The 27,089-nt window shown below is 37.1% G+C and overlaps 1 protein-coding gene across 9 annotated transcripts in view; it reads left to right on the top strand.

The window, feature by feature from the left end:
* The window catches only part of PCGF3 (polycomb group ring finger 3), a 63,556-nt gene extending 37,352 nt beyond the window's left edge, over nucleotides 1-26,204 (top strand). For 7 of the 9 annotated variants that reach the window (XM_075138215.1, XM_075138218.1, XM_075138220.1 and 4 more), the window contains 8 exons: nucleotides 4,803-4,920; nucleotides 11,161-11,257; nucleotides 13,838-13,893; nucleotides 14,861-14,971; nucleotides 15,465-15,553; nucleotides 16,784-16,921; nucleotides 18,929-19,009; nucleotides 20,831-26,204. In XM_075138215.1, coding sequence (XP_074994316.1) covers nucleotides 4,812-4,920; nucleotides 11,161-11,257; nucleotides 13,838-13,893; nucleotides 14,861-14,971; nucleotides 15,465-15,553; nucleotides 16,784-16,921; nucleotides 18,929-19,009; nucleotides 20,831-20,878 — 729 coding nt within the window. In that variant the 5' untranslated portion in view covers nucleotides 4,803-4,811 and the 3' untranslated portion in view covers nucleotides 20,879-26,204. Of the gene's footprint in view, nucleotides 1-4,787; nucleotides 4,921-11,160; nucleotides 11,258-13,837; nucleotides 13,894-14,860; nucleotides 14,972-15,464; nucleotides 15,554-16,783; nucleotides 16,922-18,928; nucleotides 19,010-20,830 lie in introns of those variants that run through there. The other 2 variants (XM_075138216.1, XM_075138214.1) reach the window with 2 other exon arrangements.
* The last annotated feature ends 885 nt before the right edge of the window (nucleotides 26,205-27,089 follow it).

Below are 27,089 nucleotides of genomic sequence, written 5' to 3'. Positions count from 1 at the left end.
TTTGTAAAATCTCTGTAACAAGTCTCAATTTGGAGATATGTTTTTGTTTTGTTTTCACTTTTAAAATTTTGTGCAAGAAGACATCAGCCTAGATGGTGCTTTGGAAAAGTAAACTTACCATCCTTCCCTATTATTACTTCAAGCTGGTGTGTGTGACTTTAACTTCAACCTGATACTGCCAGTTTTCTTTTTAAAGTAACCAATTTTACATGTTGTGCTCATGCTAACTTCATTGAGTTGATATCTATGTGATTATGATGGGCTAACAGTTGCTTGAAGTACTCAATGAGCAGATTGAGAGCAGTCAAAACAGTAAGAAATTCAGTTTGCATGGATAGGCGAAAGTAGTGTAGTAGTGTAGTAAGTTCATAGCATTATAGGATAGTTCAGGTTGGAAAAGACATCAGGAGATCATGTAATCCAACTGCTCAAAGCAGAGTAAGCTATGAGTTCAGACCAGGTTGCTCAGTGCTTTATCCAGTTGTCTGAACATTTCCATGCTCTTAAGCTGCAAGCTTGCTTGGGAACATGTATTCAGAGATGGTTTTGGACTTTTGGTTTTTTTCTTTTTAAGGTTCGATTACTTGTTTTGGAAGTTTCTGAATTCACTTTTAGCTTTCTTTTCAACATATTACTGTTTGAGAGATGGGAAGATGAGATTTGTGGAAGATACCACGTGGAGTTCAGATTTGGAAAAATCTCATTCCCTTTTTCAAATGGAAGGTATTAAAGGGAAACTTGGATTTGCCTAGAAAATAGAAAAATAGGTTGGTTAAAGCAAGCTAGCTAATCTTGGTGGTTCTTAGTTAAACTTCGTGTTTTGGACGTTGGGTAGTCTTGGTGTTTGTAAGAGTTTACTAACATGGACGACTGTATGTGCAAAAAGTGTCAGTAGTCTAAGCAGAAGGATGTCACTTCATTCAGAATTGTTCAGAGAAATCCAGCAGCTTGGTAAACATGCTTTTCCTCCTTTCTTTTATGTTACTACATGTTGTTACACTAAAAGTAGCTCTTTGAGAGTGCTGCCTAAATAGCAAAAACAGATGCTGAGACTTCTGAAGGATACTGAGGTTTTATCAAGATAGATGTCATCTTGCTTTCATGGGAGCCCAACAGTTAAAAAAGATTAACTAGGTTTTCAGTTGCTTGGTTGATAAACTCAAATAATATTCCAACTGAAATTTGCAAGCTGATTAGAGTGATGTAAAATCTTAAATTTTTAATAAATAGATTTTTTAATTCATTACCGTACTTGTAATGTTGAAATAACAGGTAGTCTTTATAATAATTAAGGCGGAGTTAAGATGACTTAGAAATGGGGCTTGGAGATTTATTTGTGATATGCTTGTCAGCATTAGTGTCTTGGAAATTTTTTGTACCTTCTGTTTGCTTCTAATCTTCAGATCTTATCCACGTTTTTTTCCTCTACAGCAGTGTACTTCAGTGTATATATGGTTACTTGAAAAGTATGTTTGGTGTGGTTTTTTGGTGGGGTGATAAGAACTTGGCTGTCTTATATGTTGAAAGTGACTTTTAACTTTTGTTTGGCTGTAGGAACATGGGAATGTTGGGACTCCTTCCCAAGAGCAGATGTGTGGTTCAAATAGACCAGTACCCCTTCTGAGTTGATAGTTGTTAACATATTCCAGATAGGCACTTGGAAGACATTCTATATTAGCCATCTATCCACATGGAGAGTTTCTTCCTAAGTATTGTGAATGGTAGCTTAGCTTTGTATTTTGTAGTATGACTGTGTATCCTTTTCAAATATATTAATAATGATAAAAAAGTAGATGATGGTGAAATTTGCAATTATGTTATTTACTTTCCTCTGAAGTGATATAGAACAGACAGGTGATGAATGTGGAATTACTTTAATTTTAATTTGTTGCTGTTATTAATGAATTTAATCTCTTATATGAGGCTGTAATGTTAGTCCTTCTATTTCTTCTTTATATATGTCAGTAGTTTTGCTGAATTATTTTTTTCTTCCTCTTTCCCTCTCGGAACCAATTCAAGTTGTCTTCAAATTCTGAGTCTTTAAACTGAACTGACATCTTGGTAATATGCCATTTTATCGCTAGCTCCTCCCTTCCTTTCTAAATAGATATGAAGTGGTCAGGCCTTTTTTTATTTCCCCCCCCCCCCTTTTTTTTTATTTTTAATAAGGCCTCCTATTGTTACAGGCTAACTGTTTTGAAAAATGAGAGGCATTCTGATTTTCTTCTTTTTCCCGAGACTAGAAGACACAGGTCTCAATTGCATAAGATAAAGGCTAAAGTGGAGTCTGACACTGACAATCTTACAGACCTTAAAAGTTGCATTGTGTATTGGAGATTCAAGCTGTGTTGAAGCTACCATGTCTGGGCCTCTACATATGCAGAGAAGAGATCATTCTCCTGTTTCAGCAGCTGCAAGATAGCAATGTGGGCCAGGCCTTCTAGAGAAATGTCCTACAGTAGGTTTTGTCTTGTTTTGAAACTGAGGTGTCTAATGCCCTGGAAAAACCTGTTCCCATTCTGCTGCTTCTTCCAATAGTTCCCAGTTTCTGTTCTTCAAACATCTAATGAGAGGGGGTTTGTGTCATTCTTGAAAGGTGTATAAAATTTTCATAAGGTTGATTTGCATATTCTAGAAGACATGTATTTTTCCATTGCCAAAAGTCTATGATTTTGTTTCCCATTCAGTCAGTGAAGTGTGCATTATCTTTGCTATCTTCTTTTTCTGGCACAATGGACTTTATTACCATTTTGTAGCATTTTAACCTTCTTTATTATATGGTTCATTCATTGTTCTCCTAATATTATATCCTATCTGAACTGTTCCTGGTTTGTTGTAGGTTTTTTTCTAGTGGCAGTGCTTGTCTCTACTGTAGTGGGGAAAAATTGTCATGCTTTTTCTACAAAACAAATGATTTCTTTGCTTCAGTTTTCACCATAATATCTTTGGCTCTTCTGCCTCATTAGTGCTTGGCTTCAGTCTGTGGTGATCCTAAACACCTTTTTTTGAATTCCTGCCTAGGCAAATAACTAGAGTTGTATTGATAATTGCCTTTTTAAGTATCCTTGTAGCTTAATTTTTCTTTTGCTGTCACGAATTATGTTTTCCAATGTGCTGACTTTCTATTTAACTGGTGGTTTTAAGGCATCTCCTGAACTCTTCTCAAAGAGTGATGCTGAATAGCTGTTCCCCTGTGCCATAGAAATGTACTTACTTTATGCTGTAGCTTCTTTAACTGGAGACCTCGTGCACTAACTTCCAAGGGTGGCTAGTTTTCAGTTGGTTAGAAATAAATCTATAAAATACAATTTAGAAAAGTAATTCAGTTTCCTATCATAGATTCTGACCTATCTTGTGTACTGCAAAACCAAGTTGCACTTTCATGCTTCTGTAATGATTCATCACTAGCTTAATTAAGAAATCTCAAATACCGGAAATACAGTTTGTTTTTTGTGTCATTACTTCTTAGTTGTGAGAACTGGAAGTCTTTCTAGTCATTTTTGTTTAGGACAATGCAGATTTTAATGGGTGGGTGTTCGATGTGCTTTTCCGTAGGTTATAATGGAATATAAAGTACTTTTTTAGTGCTAGTGTGGAAGTTTGCCTTTTGATAGTTCTTTTTACTTACTACCACTTCATTAAACATAGAAAAAGAATATGACAAATTAAATTAAAGATCAGACAACCTTGTTATGATATTTCTATGTGAAATTCAGGGAACATATGTCACCATTCACATTCTGAAATGCATTCCAAACTAAGCTAGATGAAAACTAGTATTTTTGAGCCAGGGACAGTAAAGTCACTTTAATGGAAAACAGTGTAATTCAGTGACTTCTGCAGTATGGGAACTAGACATAATAGGTTATAAGCCAGTTTAGCCTACTCTGTTAATTGTCAACTTATGGTAACAGTACAATTTTCTTTTCAACAAAATTTGAAAAATAAAATATAGCTATTTTTAAAAGGTAACAGTCTGTTTGTTAAGGCATGGGCTTTGTGTGGTGTTTTCTTAAAAGCAATTGGGGTTGCTGCAAAAAAAGTTGAACGAGCTGTTTCATTTTTAATTTCTGATTTTTATTCCTTTTAATGGTGGTTTTGCCATCCCTTGCTCTGAAGAGAGAAAAACTTTCCAGTTCATGTTTCTTAGTATAACAAACTACAGCTCTGCCAATGAGACTATGTTAGTTTGTAATGTGTTCTTTAATTAACTTGAGTTTAAATAAAATGGGATTTCAGAGGGTTTACTTTTCAGCTCCATTATTGAGACACAGCTTCAAAATTATGCTTTAACCATACTGACACAAGGCAAACACTTAGAAGTGTGGTTAAACCTACTATGCCAAATCAGAACCAGTTATTTTGACTTTATAATTGTCAAAATGCTTTCAATTCTTAAATTGCTTTGAGGATTTTCTCTCTCCAAATTTTTGATAATTTTTCCCTATTACTAGACTGAATGTGATGACTTATATCAGTAGAGTAGTAGGGTTTCACTTTAAATCCAAGTCTCTTGGTTGGTAAAGCAACTTATTAATAGCATGGTAGAAACACTGTTTTCTCTGCTATTGAAAGTTTGACTTGCCAAATAGTGTGGGTTTTACATTGCTTCACTTCTGTGAAGACCTTTAAAAGTTAGTGCTATCATTGTGCGTGTGTGCGTGCACATGCATATACAGTATATAAGAGCCTAAAACTGTATAAACATATCGTTAGGGTTAATTCTAGTTAATCATTTATTCCCGAATGACTTTTACCTGATCACTACAGCTGTGTTACTTTATGATATGTCTTTTCTGCAGACACCAAAGATGCTAACGAGAAAGATTAAGCTTTGGGACATTAATGCCCATATAACCTGTCGTCTGTGCAATGGATACCTGATTGATGCTACTACTGTAACAGAATGCTTACATACTTGTAAGTAGAAGTATAATTAAGTTAAAGAAATTGTTTTTGGTTTTGTTCTTTTTTTTTTAACTTGATGTGCAACATGTTTTAATGGTTTTTAATTGAAATTAAAAAATCTATTGTGCATCAGCCAAAATAATGCATGCTTCACTAGACACTGCTTTTTTTAACAGATGATTTGCTTTTTACAAAGCAAATGAAGAGAACATTAAATCTGTATTGCACAAACTTGAAGCCATATGCAAGAGATGGTAATATATGCATTCAAGAACGCAGTCTGTCTCCCTGCTAGAGGAATGTGGAATGCCTAGTTCTCTCTTCTGTGATAGTCGACATAGCATATGTTCTCCACCTGGAGCCTTCCAAGTGCCTCTTGCTCTCCTGTTCCTCTGCAGAAAGCAGCTGTAGTTCATTGATAAAGTATAAGTATTTGGCATTGTACCCTAGAATAAGCTTTTGTTCCAAAATATTGTGATGAGGTATTTTGTTGTTATGTTACTTTGTGAATTTCTAGTTTCACATCGGTGAAGTATGCCCTACTACCTTGCAAAGCCTTAGGCTTCAAGAAAACTGAAGGTGTAAGTCCCAGCATCTTTGTTGTTGACATCATGGGATATAGTTCTAGGGTTTGCAATATTCTGATGGAAACCTTGCATATTGGCACAGTTCCAACTAAAGATCCAGAAAGATTCCTTCTGAGGAGAAGCACCCTTATAGTCCGAAGTGGTAACTCCAAAGCTATTTTCTGTCTTGAATCTGTTCTGATCCTCCGTTTCCTTTGCCAAGGTAGGTTTCAGCTGAGGAATTAACCTTCAGTCCAGAAGGCCTGCTATAGTGACATTAAATATCCTCGGTAGCAGCCACATTGGTGGCTTTACACCTTACATTACAGGGTTTTACCAAAAGTATTTTATCTAGCTGTGTCTTCAGAATTCCTGCACTTTACCAACATGTCATTGTCATCCAGGAGCTTCCATTTGTCCAGTTTTATCTGTTTAGAGCTTAGAATATAATTTGGTTTGTTTATATGCACCTGTATTAATCTATTAAATAGTATTTGCCATGCAACTTCAAACATCCCATGTTTTAAAATGCTTCTGTCACAGTATTTTACTGTTATTCTGATAAAGCTAGTATGTTGTTTGAATAGCTTAATGACCCATGGTCCTAAACTTTCTTGTAAGGAAATTATTTGGTGGCAGTGGCTTCATCTCCGCAGAATGAAAAGTTTCAGTGGACTTACTCTTCACCTAAAACGTCTTACAAAGGCAAAATATAATGCTTATGATTTGTCAGAGATTATGTTTTCCATTGTATTTCATTTAGAAGTTCTGTTCATCAGCTTTAACGGGTTTCTTGTTCTTGTCACACTTCCATGTCACTTTGGTTATTCTCATGTCCCTTCTGCATCTGTTTCACATCTTAATTTCCATAGTGTTCTTTTTGGAGTGTAGAGATCCTTAAGCTAGACTCCTACTTAGTTTTGTCCTAAATTCTTTACTGCTGCTATTAACAAGATTATATACAAAACCACTATTATAACAAGTTAACATGGCTGACATAGAGCTAGAGGATCATTTTTCATTTTTCTTTAAAGAAAAAAAAAAACCCACAAAGCCTCTCGGCTGACATCATCTGCACCATTTTTTACATTTGCTTATGGAGGAAATTTTTAGATTAATCCACAGTGCTACAGTGCTTCAGTGCTTGCTTCAAAAATCAGGGAATGCTGCTTGCTAGCTTCTACTTCTTTTTTTTTTTTTTTTCCCCCCTTGTGGCTTGTCCCTCCCTTATTTTGGCTGTTTGTATTTCAGACTACTACTTCAATTTGTGTCCTGTAGAATTACAGTTTTCTGAGAAGAGGCACACAGCCCTGTCTCTTTAAAAAAACTTTATACATGTTGGCATCATTTGTATTCTGTGTGTTAACGCTAATAATATATGTTCCTGGAAGAGTATCCTTGCAAAATCTACCCTGAAAGTGCCCTGTTGAGATAGTGAATTCTCTGCTGAATTACATCACCTTCAAATTTTCTTTCTGTTTCTACTCAGAACTACACAGTTTTTCTATCTTTTTCATTTTTCTCTAATTTCCTGTCCTTCAGACATTCAGAGACTCTTCACTGCAGCAGTAGATGTAGTTGTTGGGTCCTTTGGGAAGAGTGATTTGGAGGACGAAGGCCAGTCCTTTGGAGGAACAGGGCCAACTTCTTTTGTAAAACAGAATTCAGGGGAAAACAAGTGTATTTTGCTCCTTTTCCTACTTGTTTCCCTGCTGTATCTTTAGTTTGTTGGTGACAGGCAAGCTTATAATTCAGTAGATAAAAACTTCATTAGTAGTGATTCAGACTTAACTCAGTGTTAAGTCTTTCCTAGTTTACATCTGTTTCTTGATTAGAATTCTAGATTAGCAGATACGTGCAGGTCTCGTTAAACTTTCACGTTTGTAATTTAAGTTTCGTTATGTTTACGTGTAAAAGCTGTCCTCATGTTATGAAAGGCAAAGCCTCATATGTTATGAAAGGTATTTTGTGGCTTCATGAGGACGATGAAAGACCAACTGTATTTCTTGAACTAGATACAGAAATGAAAAGTCAAGAGGAATGAAACTGTTTCAAAAAAAACAAAGTGAGCAAGGATTACCTTGCCTGTTCCTTTTCTAATAAAGTTCTCTGATATGGTTAAGTCTACTGTAAAAGTAACCAGAAAATGTACAGCTCAGTTCAGGCCTACAATCAGTGCCCAAGTATCTGGATAAATGGAGATCGGAGACTTTGGAAATCCCAGGTAATGGAAAAACTCTAGTAATACTATTGTTTCAGACCCTAGAATGGTTCCCATATTGGCTGTCCCGTACTCTTAGGACTTCCAGGTTCAAGAGAGCTTATTAATTCTCACTTGACCCTGTGAAAAAAGAACCAATCTAGAAGATTGCAGCACTCTCCATAAGCTGTCTTGTTGCATTTATTTGGATGCTGTGCTTAGACTAATAAACCTGCCAGCCTGAGCCGACTTGTGACGAGTTCAGTTTAGGAGGAATTAGTGTATACTTAGTGCAAACTGGAAGATGTACTGAAATGGGAGGTTGTTCTAGAAGGAATCATAGAATCATAGAATGGTTTGGGTTGGAAGGGACCTTTAAAGGTCAATGAGCAGGGACATCTTCAACTAGACCAGGTTGCTCAGAGCCCTGATCCAACCTGACCTTGAATGTTTCCAGGGATGGGGCATCTACCACCTCTCTGGGCAACCTGTTCCAGTGTTTCACCACCCTCATCGTAAAAAAATTTCTTCTTTATATCTAATCTGAATCTATCCTCTTTTAGTTTAAAACCATTGCCCTTGTCCTATTGCTGCAGGCCCTGCTAAAAAGTTTGTCCCCATATTTCTCATAAGCCCCCTTTAAGTATTGAAAGGCTGCAATAAGGTCTCCCCAGAGCCATCTCTTCTCTAAGCTGAACAACCCAACTCTCTCAGCCTTTCTTCATAGGAGAGGTGTTCCATCCCTCTGATCATTTTTGTGGCCCTCCTCTGGACGCAGAGGAGCCCTCCTCCAACAGGTCCATGTCTTTCTTGTACTGAGGACTCCAGGGCTGGATGCAGTACTCCAGGTGGGGTCTCATGAGAGCGGAGAAGAGGGGCAGAATCACCTCCCTCGACATGCTGGCCACGCTTCTTTTGATGCAACCCAGGATGTGGTTGGCTTTCTAGGCTGCAAGCACACATTGTGCTCACATTGTCGGTTCATGTTCAGCTTTTCTTGCACCAGTATCCCCAAGTCCTTCTCTGCAGGGCTGCTCCCAAACCCTTCATCCCCCAGCCTGTATTGATACGGGGGGCTGCTCTGACCCAGGTGCAGGACCTTGCACTTGGCCTTGTTGAACCTCATGAGGTTCACATTGGCCCACTTCTCGAGCTTGTCCAGGTCCCTCTGGATGGCATCCTGTCCCTCAAGCGTGTCGACCGCACCACTCAGCTTGGTGTCGTCTGCAAACTTGCTGAGGGTGCACTGCATCCTACTGTCTATGTTTTTGATGAAGATATTAAACAGTACTGGTCCCAGCTGGGACCCCTGAGGGACACCACTCATCACTGATCTCCGTCCGGATATTGAACAGTTGACCTTGACCACTACTGACTGGCTGCAACCATCCAGCCAATTCGTTATCCACCGAATAGTCCATCCATCGAATCCTTATCTCTCAACTTTAGAGAGAAGGATGTTGTGGGGGACCATGTCAAAGGTCTTACAGAAGTTCAGATAGATGACATCCATAGCTCTTTCCTTGTCCACTGATGTAGTCACTCCATTGTAGAAGGCCACTAGGTTGGTCAGGCAAGAATTGCCCTTAATGAAGCCATGCTGGCTGTCTCGAATCACCTCCCTGCCCTGCATGTGCCTTAGCATAGCTTCTAGGAGGATCTGGTCTATGATCTTCCCAAGCAGAGGTGAGTCTGACTACCTGGGTCGGTAGTTTCCAGGATCCTCCCTTTCTACCCTTTTTAAAAATGGGTGCAATGATTCCCTTTTTCCAGTCACCGGGGACTTCACCTGACTTTGATGATTATCATGGAGAGTCTTGGCAACTACATCAGCCAGTTCCCTCAGGACTCTGGGATGCATCTCATCAGGTCCCATAAACTTAGTATGTTCAGGTTCCTCAGGTGGTCTTGAACCTGATCTTCTCTTACAGTGGGAGGGACTTTGCTCCCCCAGTCCCTGCCTTGAGGTTCATTCACTTGAGAGGTGGGGGAAGAGAGGTTGCCAGTGAAGACTGAGGCAAAAATGTTGTTGAGTACATCAGGGTTCTCCTCGTCTGTTGTTACCAGTTTGCCAGTCGTGCTCAGCGAGGGGGTACACTTTCTTTGACCTTCCTTTTCAGGCTGACATACCTATAGAGGCCCTTCTTACTATTTTTTGCGTTCCTTGCCAAGTCCAGCTGCGCAAGTCCATGCCTTCCTGACCCCATCCCTACACAACCAGGCAATGTCGCTGTACTTTTCCTGGGATACCTGTCCCTGCTTCCACTGTCAGGTTCTGCTTTCATTGTCTTGGTAAGACCGGAGTTTGGGTTCACTTTTGCAGATGGATTTACTGCTCTGGCGTCCCACGGGAACAGACTGCTATGCAAGATCTGTGCTTAGTGTGCAAAGCTATGAGGCTTGGTCTAATGATAACCTATACCAGCAACAGTACTGTCATCCTAAGTGTGTAAATACAATGCAGAATGCAAATTTACTACGCTTCATTCGCTGCTGCATAGTTTTTTTGGTATTAACAGGTGTTTATTTAATTGTACTGTCATCTTGTCTGAGAGGTAGATGGCACTATAGTTACAGAAATTCTTTCATTTTATGTGCTAAGAACAAGTACATAAATACCAAGATTAAATGAACTGCTGCTGTTTAAGAAAAAGCTATTCCTCCCCTTCTTCTTTTTTTCCCCTACATTTTTGAGTTTTAACTTCAAGTGCGTCAGGTTGTCATGTAGAAGTGTATATTATGAGTACTGTTTCAGGATGGCCCCAGGGGGAATTGTAAATAGTTTACTTTGAATGAAATACGGATGATTGTGTGTATGCCTATGGAAACAATTCCAAAAGCATGCAGCTTTATAATGAACGACTGCCTTAGCAACTTCTGCCAGGACATTTTACAAATACTGAAGGTCTGTGCTCGTGTAACTTTTTTTCTGGTAAAAGTTTAACTGTAGCGTACTCTGTGAAAGTTAGAATTAAAATAGCACCTGGATATCCACTTTTTGAAAGTTGTTCTTTGAGAAAGTATCCAACTTTGGAATAATTTTTGTGTGTTGGGTTCATTGCCACTGTATGCTTTACTTCTGTGTGTGGCCATGGTTAAAGCAAATAGTAATAGCAATAGTATCTTAATGGCATACAGTTCCTGTAATATCATCTATGCAAGCTGAATAGTGCAAGCAATGTGATGTTGACCTGCTAGAAATTGCTGTTCTAGTAAATTCCAGAGTGGGATTGTGTGTTGTATGCTTTATTAGGAAGACTGCCTAGGTACAGATGCCTTAATTCTAGTGCATCACTTCCCTGTATCAAGAAAATTAGTGAAAGATACTGGAAGCTGTATTCTGCATGATTAAAAATCATGCTTACATGATGTAAAAAATGAACTTTGTGTAAATTCCAGTAAGATGCATTTCTGTGACTGTATAAAAACAAACTTTTTTTTCATGATGCTTCTTGTACTTCTTTTTAATTATGAACTTGTTATCAGTCTGTAGAAGCTGCCTAGTGAAATATTTGGAGGAAAACAACACCTGCCCAACCTGTAGAATTGTTATACATCAGAGCCACCCGTTACAGTATATTGGGTAAGTATGAAAGCAAAAGTGCAACTAGCTTCACTCTAGACTGTTTCAGCCTCTTTAATACAGCACAGCTTTTCCCTAAATTTTCTTACTTGCTTATCAGCATGTTAAACATTTAAAAGGAAGGTTGAAGGTGATTGAGGAGATATGGGATCAAACTTCGCTATGAATTTGCAATTCCTTGACATCTGCTAGCTTCTTCCAGACTTAAAAGCAAGCAAAGTATGCATTTGCTGTTTAATTTCTATGTGAGTTTTAATGGAATTTAGTCATTCCTCATTTCGTATGCTTGGGTCATAAAAGTTACATAAATGAAACATTTGTAGAAATTAAGAAATTACACTTTTACAAGATTCTTAAAATAATTAGTCTCAGCGGAACAGTGCTTTTCAGTGTCTGACAGAGTAATGAGAGAAATAATTGTCAGCTTTATTGTTCAGTTAATCTTTGAAAGGTCTGTCTGGTTCATAGGAACGGGTAAGAATATGGCAGCAAAAATATTAGACCAGTGCCTTTAATCTCTAGAATGGAACAATCTTGTCCTTCGTTCTGTTTTGATCTCTACACAGAGTGCTCTCACTTTCTGACCTAACATGAATGTGGTATTTTTCATTGGTTTCCTTTTTTTTTACTAAGTATTTTTGTTTTTTTTTTCCTTTTGTTTTCAGAAAAGACATTCCCTTTCTTTTCCTTCAGTGCTTTCCTTTCATTTTACTGAACTGTAGTAACTTTCGCTGACGAAAATCCATTGTGACTGCGTGTTTGCTTTCATTTGTGGCAGTTTTCAATGTGCCTTTCTCAGTTCTGTGACAACTTCTGAAGCAATGCTTATAGAAGATGAGTCTGATTTTTCTTCACTTTTACAGAAGACTGTCGATGTTCTATACACACTTATATTGCTCAAGCTGATCCTGATTCGGGAGCCTGAAACTAGTTATGCCATCTCTGCATTTGAAGAATAATAGTGTGCTCTGATAATACATTATATGATACACTGATAATACCCTATATGAGTGTATGCTTGAAGGGACAAGATGCCAATAGGCAAGAATGAATAAATGACACTTCAGACAGCATATTTGTCTTCTGTAAACCTACAGGGATACACCAGTGCTTTGGTTCAGAAGCTTGTTTTCTGTGCCAAAAGGGGCCAGGAAACAGCATCAAATTGAGAACAGCTAGAAAGGAATTTGCTACTTGTTTTTGGTCATTGAATACACTTCAAAGTATTTTGCCTGAACTAGTTATAAAATACTACCCCTTCAAGACTGAAACAGCCTTTGCCCAGCCTACTTTTGGATATATATTTTTTTTTAATAAAGAATTGACAGTCAGGAGTTTCACAATATGTCTTAGAATGTCGATTTGCACTCCTATTCACCTCCCTCCATCTGGAAAATAGGAGACACATTTGGTTTACCTATTTCACATTTCATTTCTGAATGCTGTTAAATTCTCACCTCTGATCTAATAGTGATGGCTGATTTACTCATTTATGTTGAAATATTTTTGGAGATGTTCCTGCAACCCATATGTGACACTTGCAAATCCCAGCCTGTGCAAATGGGATTGCTACTGGTTGAAATGACGCACATTTTAGAATTAATGATATTTTGATTCTTCTTGTCATGCTACTTAAAAGATTGTAATGGTCAACTGTAAATCTCTTGATTTGTCACCATTTCTATACTTGTTCACTGGTCTCCACTGCTGTGAAGTGCTCATATTGGGCGACGAGAAGCCTGAGACTACCCTTATAAGCCTCTTCTCCTGTGTAAGTCAGAGTCAGGATTTGGTATGGCAAGCTCTATTGGGGTAATGACCTTGCAGCAGCCGAGACAGACATTTGAAATGTTTCTGATTTTATTTATCAGTTGGAATTTAGGGTAATATTTTGTTTCTTTCAGACAGTGACTTACTTTAGACTAAAACAGAGTTTTGTCTAGGTGAGCTGGGAATTAAAGTTTAGAATCTTAACCGGTCCTGCTGCCTTCCAGTTCAGTGGGATTATTACCTTTCTTTTATTTCAGCCACACTACTTATACAGGCTTCTGAGCCTGTATAATGTTGCTCAGAGTTAAAATGTTGACTGTTAAAAGCAAAGTAAAATTTTATTGTTGGGATCTTTTTCTATCAGCTGTTTTCTTGCAGTTTTAGAAAAGCCTAGTAAAGATAACTAAGTAATCTAGAAACATGAGAGATGAGTCTGTAGGGGTAAGAAACTGACTATCCTTGATTCTTTTGTAATAAAAATGAGTTTACCTCAAAATTGTCAAAGAATTTTGAGATTATTAGTGACGTACTTGCCTTGATGCAGGAGGCCATGTTCCGTGGGGCATCATCCTCCACATGTCCCAGACTATTCTTCCTCAGACTTCCATGGGTTTCTGTCTTAGCGTATACATAATTTGTTTCATGTTACTGTCCTCTCTTGTTTGATATAAATACTGATTTGAGAATTGAAATTCTTCTTAGGTGAATTTAGAGATTTTGCATGAATTTAATACTGGAATTTTTTTAAGATAAATGTTTTGAATCAAGATGGTTGACTTAAACTTTTGATTTTGTTTTTTTCCTTGCTAGTCATGACAGAACAATGCAAGATATTGTTTACAAACTTGTGCCAGGCCTGCAAGAAGGTAAGTTGTGGTATGACCTTTTTTAGAGCACATACTTCTTTAACACATTAAAAAAAAAAAAATTTCAGATGATGAAAATGCAGGGGGGGGGAACTGAGGAAATATACAATGGAAAATCATATTCCTTCATTTGTGTCATTTCTAGTGATTAATTTAATTTCATACTTTTATTAGCAGCAATTGGGGGGAGGTGGTGGTGGAGTAAAGATGGGATATTTCTTCAAAAAGTACTACTATGTAAAGCAGAACAGTAGTTCAGCTTTTGAATGTTGGCACACTGTAGCTCTCATTTGTTGTTGTTAAAATCTGTACTTAAACTTGTTGTGCCAGCTTTCTAGAATTCTCAGAGATAGAATGTAATGCAGAACAGCTTTTAGTTTCAGTGAAGTTTTTGCTGCTGTGAGTCCTTTCTTAGCAGGTAACTTTCAATTTGTGTTTTCATAATCCTCTTTGAGACTGAATCTGTTCAACTAAAGAAGTATTTTATATAGTAACTGCTCAGTAATTTTTTGTCTTAATGTATGTTACAACTTTCATTTAAATAGACTATTTTAATCCATTTAAGCTGCAAAACCAGAACATTCTCAAACATTGATAAGATTAAATAGATTATTTAAAAATTATTTTTAACATATTGAAAATCAGAACTATAAATAAAAATTCAAAAACAATGGTTTGATTGAAATATTGTGGGAGTGATTCAAAATAAGGTATAGTATTTTAAATACTATCTCATTCTAATAGGAATGCTATAATAGTAGCTATACAGATGACTTTGTAGTATTCTAACTCTGAAAAATACAGGCGTGACTTGATTCAATACTAAAGATAGAAGAGTAGTAAATACTGACAATATCACTACTTGTTGGCAAGCCTGTTTCACTTAAGAGGGAAGGGATTTGGAATAACTTCGTAAATATTGCATTAGAACTTTATTACAGGGATTAATATTTACAATTTTAAACAGCGGAAATGAAAAAGCAAAGGGAGTTTTATCACAAACTGGGCATGGAAGTTCCAGGGGACATCAAAGGGGAGACATGTTCTACAAAACAGCACCTAGATTCCCATCGAAATGGTAAATGGTCCTTTATTTATTCTGTCTTGGGCGGGTGATGGCTAGTAAATTGGTGAACAGATCTGTTGGAGGTATGTGCCAACATAAATTGGTTTATTACAATCACAATTGTTTTATAACACTGCACAATATAGTGAGTGTAGGATTGTTGCTTTGTCCCTTACTTGTGCACAGAATCTTCTTTTTTTTTTTTTTTGCTGGTCATAGCATATTATTCTTGGTGAAGGAGATCTCCATAGTAGTGCCTACATGGGGACTCTGAAATTACCCAGCTTCTGGGATGCTAGCAGTTGAATTGAAGGTTGTGCTCTGTATGTATTCCTCTCTTTCACGCGTGGGGCTGATGGAAGCTAGTATTGCCGAAGCAGATAAATACAATTTGGGAAAAGCAAAGTTTATTCTATATTGTAGTCCTGAGCTGTGCTGTTTTAATCATATTAGCATTGGAAGCTGCTGCTGAGCGTTATCCCATATATCTGGTTTCTTATCTAAGGTGAAACTAAAACAGATGAAAATTCAAACAAAGAAACTTCTGAGGAAAAACAGGAAGAAGATAATGACTACCACCGAAGCGACGAACAAGTGAGCTCATATGGCATATTTTAGTTTTATGTTGTATTTTAGCTTTAGTGCTTTGGTAAGCTAACAGAGAAGAAAAATAACTGTTTCAAGCTACTGTTTCTGTCCTCTGATACAAACAAGATGCAGTGTTGCCTAATGCTTTTGTGTAAGCATGAGTTTAATCTTTGGGTTTTGGCAGGAAAGACATTTGCATTAAGATTTGATAGTTCTGACTGTTTGAGTTTCCAAAGTATTTATATGCTTTCAAAACAAATTCAGGTTATTTGGCCCCCCTTCTGAAGGAGTGTATCCCAGTGTAACTGTGATACATTGAGCTGAATGTGAGTCAATAATTATGAATAAAACCTTTTGCACTTCTACTAACTTACTATTTATTTTGTTTTAAACCTCTAATATTAAGACAGTGTTAGCCCTCTACCATAAAAATAGTATGAAAGCTGGGAAGTTCACCATTAAGCTTTAAATACAAAGCATGTTTGAAAGTGAAATCTCCTTTTGGGATAAACAAGCCAGCCCTTTTATGTTTTCCTGTTATGTGAGTCCAGAGTAAATTAAACTTGGATTAATTTTCTTTTCAATTATAATGTAAGGGAACTTTCAAAGGGATTGTATCTAGTACTAGATCTTCTTAGTGCTTAAAGTAAATCATCACAAAGAACTTAGACTGAGTAATGAATAGCTAGATGAGAAAAGAAGTGAGAGTGAAGCATAGAAATTAGAGAGACCTTTTGGGGAGATAATCTTTAGAATTTTAAAAATTTCTTATGTCAATTGTATCCATTCTTTTTAAACTTTAAATTCCCTTTTAAACGTGTTAAAATTCTGTTCTAAACTGGACTTAGCAGTTGCATTAAAAACAAGAAGTTATGTTAGAAGCAATCATTAAAAATTGGCAACGGTATTCTTACTGTTTATCTTACTCTAGCTTTTGACATAGGGTCCTCTTGAGCTATTGGCAGCCTGTGAATTTGGACTGGAGCAGCCTTGTTCCAACATCAAAAATTCTTTCTTGAACTTTTTTGTCTAGATCCATTTTGATTGCAGTGTATCACTAAACTGACTAGATGTTAGAAAATGTTTTCTTTAATAGGACTACAGACATTTCAGTTTAAGGAATATTAGTACTGTACTTTTTCACTTTGTTGTATTAATAAAAACTGCATATGGAATGATAATGAGGACTGCAGAAAATTGTTTCAGCCAACCCTGATTGTTTGCTTTTTCCTCAAGGTAAGCATCTGCTTGGAATGCAACAGCAGCAAATTGCGTGGATTGAAACGAAAATGGATTCGCTGCTCAGCACAAGCAACGGTCTTGCATCTAAAGAAGTTCATTGCCAAAAAACTTAACCTTTCTTCTTTTAATGAGGTAATATTTTAATTTTATAAAATGATTTTGCAGATATAAAAACCTTATGAAAAATGTGGGATTGTTCCTTTGCAAAGGAATGTCTTTTAGCCTGTTTTTATTTTCAGAAAACAGAAGCATACACCGTTTCTTGAATTATATGTTACGTAGCCATTTTCTTGTCCTTTCTTGGGCCTATACAGGAATTGCCATTTAGTTTGCAGTGCGTCTTTTCATGTCCATATATATAGTTCACCTAGAAGGCTTGTTTATGTGCTTCCACATGTGTTGAAATGGACTCGGCAAGGTGCTTTGTTTGACAGCTTGTAGTCAGGTATACCCCGCCCTTTCAGAGATTTCATACTCAGTGCAGGGGACAGGCAGTAACAAACACTTCAACCCAGCTTAAGAGAATGCAGCGCGAATAGTTTGTTCTTTTCTATACTCGGTGAAACTCAACCCAAAGTTGCTGCCTACCATGAGCAGAGCGTTATCAGATACCTATTTTTCCCTTCCTTTGCAGGGAATACTTGAAATCATGGGAAGAATTTATGGTGAAAGGTACAGAAAGAAAGGCAATTCTTTGCACTTCTCCTAGTTCAGATTCAAAATTAACAGTGGCAAACATATGAATGAAGCCTCTGTTTACGGGTCACAGTCTCTAGACTTCTCAATTGACTCTCAGATTGAAATCTCCCAACCCGACATTATGTCACTGATTCACTGAATTTTTTTAAGACTTTTCATTCAAATCAAATCATCTGCTTTCCAGTCCAATATGTCAACACTTTTCTGCTCAAACTTTTCAACAGCCGATTTGCATTTGTATCACTCTTCCTTCCTAGCTTCTGTACACTTCAAACCAACACTTTGTCTTATGGTTAGAGTATGTCCCCAAACTCTGCTAGTCTTCCTGAAACAAAACTGTATCTTCTGTTCTGACCTCAGCTGGCTTGGAAGTGGTTGACTCCTGGCTGTAGCCCAGCAGCAACATAGCTACCATCATTGTTCAAAAGGGGATGTTTTTTATTGTGTGTGTGTTTAAGCCCTTGAATTGCACTGTGCCGGTCTGTGATTTAACAACCTGATTGGCTTTTACTGAAGGAATAAACTTTCAGGAGTACTGTTTATTCCTTTGCCATCCTTCCCTACCTTCTTAAAGAGTACGTAAATTGTGGTGTAATCGGTGTACCAGTACCAAGTAATGGGTACATAGTAAAAGAATTTAAGCTTGTGGACATTTGGTTGATTGCTATAGACTATTGGGGGTTTGAGTTATTGCAAATTAGATAAGCCATGTAAATGGACTGCATGCACATTCGTGCCTTTCTGGGTTGTGTGGTAAAGTGTTGTTAATATAAGCCACCTTGGTGGAACTCACTGTTTTCAGGCATGTTCCCTGTTCTAGTTCATGTTCAGCTATTGTGGTTCAGCTGATTAGTAGTCATATAATCCTCATGGTTTTATGTTTATATCCTCACTGTTTCTAATATCAAGATCTTTCAACACTGAGATAGAAAAGTAAAAATAGCTATTGAGTATCTGCAAAACCCCATAAATATAGTATATGATGGAGGTGGCAGACAGTTTTTTTAAAAAATGTATCCTTGTAGCAGAAAGCCACCTGGCTGGTGTAGGTAAAAAATTTTCATAGTATGTTAAATAACCGAGCTCTCTTTGAGATTTGTGAATTCTGTCTCCTTGATCATTTTATTGAGCCTTTTTAAAAGCACATAAAGCTTTCAGGAAAGGGCATTAGTACAGCTTGGGAAGCTAAATCAAACAGTTAAGTCCAGTTCACGCAGTGTTTCCTAGGTAGGCACAGACATGGTCTTTCAGCACTTTATATTGAGAAAAGACACTTTCTTTTCTTTCCTGGTACTATTTTTGTCTGCAGACCACTGCAAGATGAACGATTCGGGTGTCTTAAGAATAAAAAAATCTTGTCAAACATTTGTAGTATTATTTGAAATACGTTGTTGGATATACTGTGTCCCAATGAATTAACTGTCATCTTTGTTTTGTCAGCTGGACATATTATGCAATGAAGAGATTCTTGGCAAGGACCACACGCTCAAGTTTGTAGTTGTTACTAGATGGAGATTTAAGGTATGACACAGTGGTTCCAAGTAAATCATGAAGTGGCCAAATAAAATGTTTATAAAATAGGCATCATTTGGAACTATACTGCAGTAACTGCAAACTCGATAAAAAGGTACTTTAATAAATATCTAATACAGCATCCTTAAGTACCAAGTATTAATTTTGTTTCCAAGAAAATGAAGAAAAGGGGAATTAAGTATTAATTGCAAGGTAAAAGGGAACACTGCATCAACTATCAAATTGTTACCAAGTCTGGTAAAGGAAGTGGAAGCCACAAGAAAGTATTATTTTTAGCTGTTTCAGGTAAAACTGATTTTAATCCACGTAGGTGGGGAAATTGATTGTCATGCAGAAAAGGCAGAAATTTTCAACATAGTTCTCTTCTGTAGCTCAAGAAGGCTGTTTTACTTCTAAAGGAGAGGCAATAATTGCAATGCTTGTCTACCTTAGTTAAAGAAACTTCTAGCAGCATTTAATAGGCATAAACAAGGCTGGTTAAAAATGTTTGAGTACGTCTTTGACTTGCTTATTGTGTTTTCTTTAAACAACTTCCTTGAAACTGCATAGTAAACAGTGGGGCATTCATCTGAGTATTAATTATCACATTAATAATGGCAACTCAAGTGAAATGGATGTAAGAATGAATTGCAAAATTGAACACTTAGAAGGCTAGTCACACATACAGAGTCAGTGAATGTGTATTTGGGGATATTTGAATTAGGAGTTAGTATTCATAATAGGCAAGCACCACAGTCTGAGCTTACAGTGTACACTGAGGTATAGCCACTTGATGGCTTTGGATGCATATCTAGAAGAGGTGCAGGTGGGAGTAGGGAAGCGTTTTTCTCTTTTTGTGTAGAAAAATAATTGACTTGCGTAACAGTCACAGGATAGAAGTCAATGGTCAGTCTTTGAAATGCAGAGAGGTCACAAGTGTAATCCTACTGGAATCTGTTTTGTGTGATGTTCCTGAATGACCTGGAAAGGCATTTGAGTAGTGCAGTAACACTGCACTGACAACATTGTGGTTATTTAGAATACTGAAGACAGATTGATGACAAAGGATTGAAGCAAGCCTTTACAGTTCTGAGTGACAGGTGATTAATGAGCACCTTAAGTTCAATGTGGGTAAATATAAAAGGATACAAAGCAAATGTTAGGGATTTTTATGGGGGGAGGGGAAAAAAAAGAGAACCAAGAGCATCAAATTGATGTGCATCTGTACGGGTCTACTATTCACTTTTATCATGGAAATCTATGCAATTGTGAGTCCCGAGGAAAAGGGAACTGTAAACTGCCTTCTGAAATGAAAGAGGTGGGGGATGTAAAATGAAACTGGGAGGTGGGAGGCCCAGAACAAACAAAGGGAAGCAATTCTTTACATGAGACCACAGAACTCCTTGGTGCAGGATGCTGTGGATGTTAGAAGTTTACCTATTAGTAAAAAAGCAATGGATACATTCATAGGAGAAGAAGAAGAAGAATCAAGTGAGAGCTGTTAAATATGAAGTACCACATGCTCTTATGCTGCTTTGTAGACATCTGCATTTCTCCCTTACTGGGAATGGGTTTTCCAAGTTAAACAGACCTGGTAGAACTGATCTTAAGGTGATCAGCTCCTGAGACAAAAGGGGAAGGATTCTTCATCTCTTGTTTGAGCTCCACAGATGAAATTGCATCTTGTCTTTGGCTTGGTAAAATTTTGACAGGTCAGGTAGCTACTCTGATAGTTCGTTTAAGCTTTAGTTTATGAAACAAAAGTTTTGCCTACTGAACAGATTAGTTCTGGTTTTGTTTCTTAACTTACCTGATATTTCTGTCTTGCAGAAAGCACCTCTACTGCTACATTACAGACCCAAAATGGACTTGCTGTAAGAGAACTTTATTGTCCTTCTGGACAGAGTTTTTTGCAGAGACTATCATATGGCACCTTCTTAGTGCATCACTAATCACATGATACAAACCAGCTGAATAATTTTGGAAGACTGTAGTGCTTTCATAGCAGACTGTCCTTCTGAATATTTCTTCTAGGGATGTGTTACCTAGATTTCCGGACAGAAAATATTTATACTTTTTTTGTATGGAAGAAAGACGTCGCAACTCAACAAGACACTACCAGCACTAAGTTTACAGATACTGAAAACACTTCACAGTTCCATGTAGCTCAGCCTGATTTATCTCTTAGTTACACAGAAATAAGTTTGAATGTCGTGGTGTGATTTAAAAATGTTGCTTTTGACACCAAGTTGCATTTAGTTACTTTTCACATTCTGAATCTTTAAAAACTCTATTTTTGCAAAGTGTTACTGTCTTACATAGTATGCCTGATTGCATTGGCTTTTTTCAAGTTGTTCTGTAGATCATTGAACATACCTAATGATATAGTTACTGGTGATAATTTATTATGCTGCATTGAAAACTTCTGAAAATCTGGGAAACCAGTAAGTTTGTCATTTTTGCCCAGTTATTGCTCTCCCTCACTTTGTTTAAGTTTTGATACTCCCCTATGCATGTTGATTTGGTAAGATTTATAGATATAATTTCAGTTGATTTTAATGTGCCCTGATATTTTGCTGTGGCATAAATTGCACCACATAATGACAAATACTCAAAAGTGCTAGATTTGTGAATTTTTAAAAAAATAAACATTTCTTATGTAGTTTTGGCTTGCAGAAATCAGTTTTTAATTTAGAGAGAATTCGCTTTCACTAGCTATTGAAACACTGGCTCTTGGGCAACCTTGGATGATATTGCATAGTTTTCACTTCACTGATTAAAAATTCCTCAGATCATTATAAGCAGCTTTATATTTCCTTTACCTATTTTCTTATGAAACCATAGCATTTTCTTTAGCACAATTCCTAGATGTCTTTCAAAGGGGAGGTCAGGCAAGATTATTTTAGCACCTTCTGGCCTTAACTGATAATTTTGCTTGCATCAGCTCTAATGGATGCAAGGTAATACACATGTATATATGTGTGCATGCATCTATACACACATATAGCTATATATGTTATAGAATGCACCCTCAGTAGCACTTAGCAGGGTTCACTGCACTGTTTGTAAGGCTTTTTGAAGTAGTTGGCTTTTTAAAAACAGTAGTTGAAAGTGATTTCTGCAAGCTGTATACAGTATAGCATATATAGTATGATTGTGAGAGTATTTGTCTGGCACAGGTGTCAAGTCACTGAAAACAGGCTATGTCATGTTATTGGCAGATGGAAATAGTTAACCTTCTAATTTTTCGAAGAGTTTTCCAGTCACCTGAAAATGCTATTTGTTATTCCTATTATTAAACCCTGTTATTTTTTGATAAATTGTCTTTGGATAAAAAAAACAAGTTTGCCTGTAACTGCCCTGCTTCCTCTAGCTGTGCTCCTTCCCCTGTTCTGCTAGAAAGTATTACTTGTCACTCGATATCAGGAAGATAATACTGCAAGAGGTTTATCCAAGCATTTAAAATCCTCTTCGTCTTCTTGAGTTTTCAAAGCACCACATTGCGCAGTATGTGTCCCATAGTTTCCTTCTTTGGAGTCTTCAGTCCGCCTTTCTCAGCTCTGCTGCTGCAGAAGGGATGCTCCAACTTGTATTTACCTTTGAAAACAGGGTTCCTTATTTTTAATTACTGTCACAAATATGAATGGGAAGGAAATCAAAAAGTGTGCGACCAGAAAATGAAAGGGAGCCTACTGAACTGTGGGGATGGAAAGGAGAGCCACACAAAGGCCAAAAAGTGCTGCTGTCCTTGCAGATGAGGGTATAGGATAGCTGCATTTGAATGTTTGGGTTAGGCAGAACTCCACATCCAGGCTGGGTGGCTGGGTTTGCGTGTGGGGTGGGTGGGTGTGCACGCATATGAGCAATGGAATTGGACTTGGCTCTGGTTTTGTCTTACTGTTTGTGGACTCAGATACATGTATCTTAGCTTTTTTTCTGTCTTTAACATTACTTGAACTGGCAGAAGAGAACAAATGAGATCACGGCTGTACCATTTTTATAATCTTTTCATGAAACAGTGAATGCAGGTGGTATGGATGTGTACACAAACTGACATACTGGGCCTTTCTGGAGCTGTTGATGTGGCTGTTACTGTCCTAGTGTAAATAAGGGACTGGCTCTAGCCAGTGAGTCACCGAGCGTCATGTACGAACAGGGCTGTAAGTGGCCACCCTCTGTGCACCCTGAATATACAGACACTGGCTGTACCTGATGGAGACATAAAATTAAAGCCGCCAGACAGCATTCTGATTAACCACCTTAATCAGGATATATATATACACATAAAAACAAATATATATATATGGGTGACATCTGTCTACCTCAGAATGTGTGTACTGCAGAAACTTTTTGTACGACTAGATATGGATGCAGTGCTGTTAAAATACATTGGGATTTTAGTACTTTCCTGTGTACTTGTACAACTAAGAAATTAGTTACGAACATGCAAATTCAGAAGCCTTTCAAATCTCTCTCTTGCTGTAACAATCTACAGTACAAAACATATATTTATAAGTTTATAACCACCTTTAGAACCACTTGAATTTATTATGGTGCTATCAATATATTGAAAACTCTGTTTATACCTATATGGATACATAAATTCAAGCCAGTATTAATACCTACAGCTGTTTTTTTTTCTCATAATTGTGTGTAACTGCTTTTGCAATGTGTTTAATCTGATAAAACCTCACTAGTAAAAAGAAAAAAAAAATACAAACCCACCCAGTTATTTTTCTGAATTGAATGTCACAACATCTTTGCTACAGAAACTCTTTCCCTCGGGAGGGATGTGACTGTGTCTGGACCGTATGTTTATTTCCTTTAGCCTTACTAAAAGATTACCATGCAGTTGAATTGAGGTCAGAGCGAGGTCTCCTTTGGGTCAGAGCCTTGTTTCACTTCTGTGAAGCTTAAAAGATAGTTAATTTATATTGGGTAGAATAACCCTGATACTGTTCAAAGTTGAACTAAAAGTTGGACTCAGCATAGGTATCTCTTAGTCCTAGTGAGATCATGTTAGTTTAGGCTTTCGTGAAGATGCCATTACTGTGAAGTAGTTTTCACAACTGCTTATGCTGGTAAATAATTGCAGTAAAGTAGTATCTTGTTGCATTATCCTCAGCAGCAATGAGACTGATGAATCATCCAGGCTCAAAGTCTCACTAAATATAGTTTCATTAAATATAGAGAATTCAGATAGAATATATAATAATGAATTTAAATAAGATTTGGGGTTTTAAATTTTAACTTTATAAAATTATTTATTCTATTTTAAGCCTTCTGTCTTATTTTACCATCCAAGTATTTTTGGTTTCAGTGGTCCAGCTTTATTTACGGGCATATAAAATGAAATTGTAAGATGTTTTTACAAGCTTCTTCCTTTTACATTGAGTTTGAGTAGCTTTTATTTGTATGTTTTTGTTTTGTATGGATAAAGAGCATTACTTATGCTTTTGTGCAATAGGTTTGAAACATGCATTTATTAGGCATATGTTTAAATTGTAAATGTAGCATCTACTTACCGTTAAATTTAAAAGGAATGTAGATGGCTTTTCTCACTTGTTCAAATGGGGCTTTATTTGGGGCTATTATTTGGGTGGGATGTTTTTTGATTTGTTCTTTTTTTTATTTTAAGAGTGAAGTGTGGGATTTAAATTCATGTAAGTACAAGAACTATCTGTCAGCAATATTTTAAAATAAATGATCTTGCAAGAAACCTTAATGTGAATTGTGGAAGCAATCAGCAAGACTTGCAGCCTATCTGAAAATGTTTTGTGCCATTGTTATGTCTGGTATATTTGTGTACCATCAAACCCGGGAATATTTATTTTTATTAGTTGTGCAATAGTACACACAACACTTATCACCTCTGGGGATATGGGACCATAAAAAATATCAGACTACAACTATGATGGTGCTATTTTTTTCCAATAGGCTATGAGCCTTTGAAAGCTTATCTGGCTCTTATTGTCTTTATAACAACATAGTTAGTCCTAGGAGATTCATTAAGTTTTTTTCTACTGGATGATAAATATAACCATACAACTAACGTATTTTACAGCATTATGCTGCTTACCATTGAGCTAAATATAATAGGAAAAAGCCAACCAGTCTGTACATCAGTGAGATGAATCTTAGTAAGTAACTAAAATGCGTTTTGTACAGAAGGCTTGATTGTACAGAAAATCAAGTTTCTGTATTTCCTCAGGTAATCACTTCAGTTTGGATGTTTCACTGGAAATGTTAATACAACCTACACTTCAGTCAGTCTGCCTAAAGTTGGTAACAGGGCAAAAAATTGTCCCATACACTAGAATCTCTACTTAAGATATAATAACTGTAACTAAGGTCTTGAGATTTGTTGAAGTAAAAAGTTGCAGAGAGAACAACATTAAGGAACACGGAACAATGCTTCAATCTCTGCTTTAATCAAAACTTGCGAGCAGTACAAACACTTTCTAGGAACTTGCGTCTTGTGGCAAGTCAATGGGAATGTTTTACTGTGGAGTTATGGTTTACTTATACACAAATTAAAGCTGTGGTCCTGCTATTTGATCCATGTTTGATCATCCGTAGGGCTTCTTGGAAATCTGTCGAAGCCACAATGACCTGTCCAGATCCTAATGGTAGGATAGGAACTAGATGTCCAATTCTAGGAACAGTTATATGGGTAACTTTACTAATAACCTGGATGGTTCCACAGAAACCAGCGGTATCATTCATGCAAGCGGTCAGTGTGGCTGAAGGAAGGAGCCCTGATTTTTGAATACTGATATTCCAGTATTTTTTTAATTTTTATTTGAAACTCAAAGCATCGGTTTAGTGGAATCTTGAATTCAAGTGACTTAATCTGGACAAAAGGAGAGTTTGTTCTTTCATTCTGCAACAAGATTATTTTACGGTTATGGGACAATAAGCCAGTGCAACCACTAAGCCTTTATCCTCATATGTGGCATAATAAAGATTCTGGAACTGTCACAGTGTAAAACCATATTTTTGGCTTAGCTTCATTTGAAAGTTTACACTTTTTTATGCTTTGTGTTGCTGTGTAATTTTTGTACTATTGGTGGCTAGTTTTGTCTGAATAAGCCTTTTGGGATTATTGCTTAATGTTTTGATTTTATGATAGTGAAGCTTGTATCCAGTGTTTTGCCAATTAATATTATATGCTTGTTAATAAAAGCAGAGAAACTAACTGAAATACTGTCAGGCTGGAAGTTATTGTCCCATTTTTCCCCAGGAACATAAGGAACTAGCCATCATAATACTATAGCACTGAACAAACACAGCGTGACTGTGGTGTGGCATTGCATTGTCATAATCGGCCTTTTACTCAAAACACAAACATGGCCCAAAGTAGTACTCCACTGCACAGAATGACAATATGTCTGTGACAAGTGTGGCAAGCAACTGCCAGTTAGGAGAGGAAATGGCTTCAGTTACAAAGAGGAAAAACACAGTTGCCCTGAGGTCTTTTTGTGTCTGTGGATAGAAAGGTACTTACCCGACCTGTATGTGTTACTTTCAGTCTTACCCTTACCTGGTGATGCTGATGCGCAGGGGCTGACTGCAGCGTTCTAGAATACAGACATTGCCTTAGACACATGCCAAATAGAAAAGCGTATCCACACACATTCTGAGTTTATTTTATTTTACTTTGGTGAGCTGCTAGGGGGAAAAAAGGTCTCTTACTTATAGGAAGCTTTGATTAATGAACTGAGTATGTTTTGCCTTTGAAAAAATTGGTCTATTGTGGTATTTGGTTCTTGCCCTCTTCATAACTTCAAGAGCTTTTTTCCTCCAAGATCCTTGAGATTTATGTTAATACCTGAACAGATCAAAGGTATGGGGGAATTTTTAGGTAAAATTAATTGAAATTAAGCGTAATCGAGATAATACAGTAAAGCTGCAAAGCAGATGCTACAGTAGTTGAATTTCTTGCAGTATCTACATGCAGTAGTGCAAATTTATAGCTTGTGAACTGCTCTAAACATACTGAGAGGGCAGGAAGGACTCTTACTACTGCTATTGGCTTGTTAGGAACTGCCAACAATTACAGGCTGGTTTGAAGTCAGGGGTTTATTCA

This window comes from Calonectris borealis, chromosome Z, assembly GCF_964195595.1.
Source record: "Calonectris borealis chromosome Z, bCalBor7.hap1.2, whole genome shotgun sequence".
NCBI classification, from domain to species: Eukaryota; Metazoa; Chordata; class Aves; order Procellariiformes; family Procellariidae; genus Calonectris; species Calonectris borealis.
This window is presented reverse-complemented; position numbering and strand designations above follow the sequence as displayed.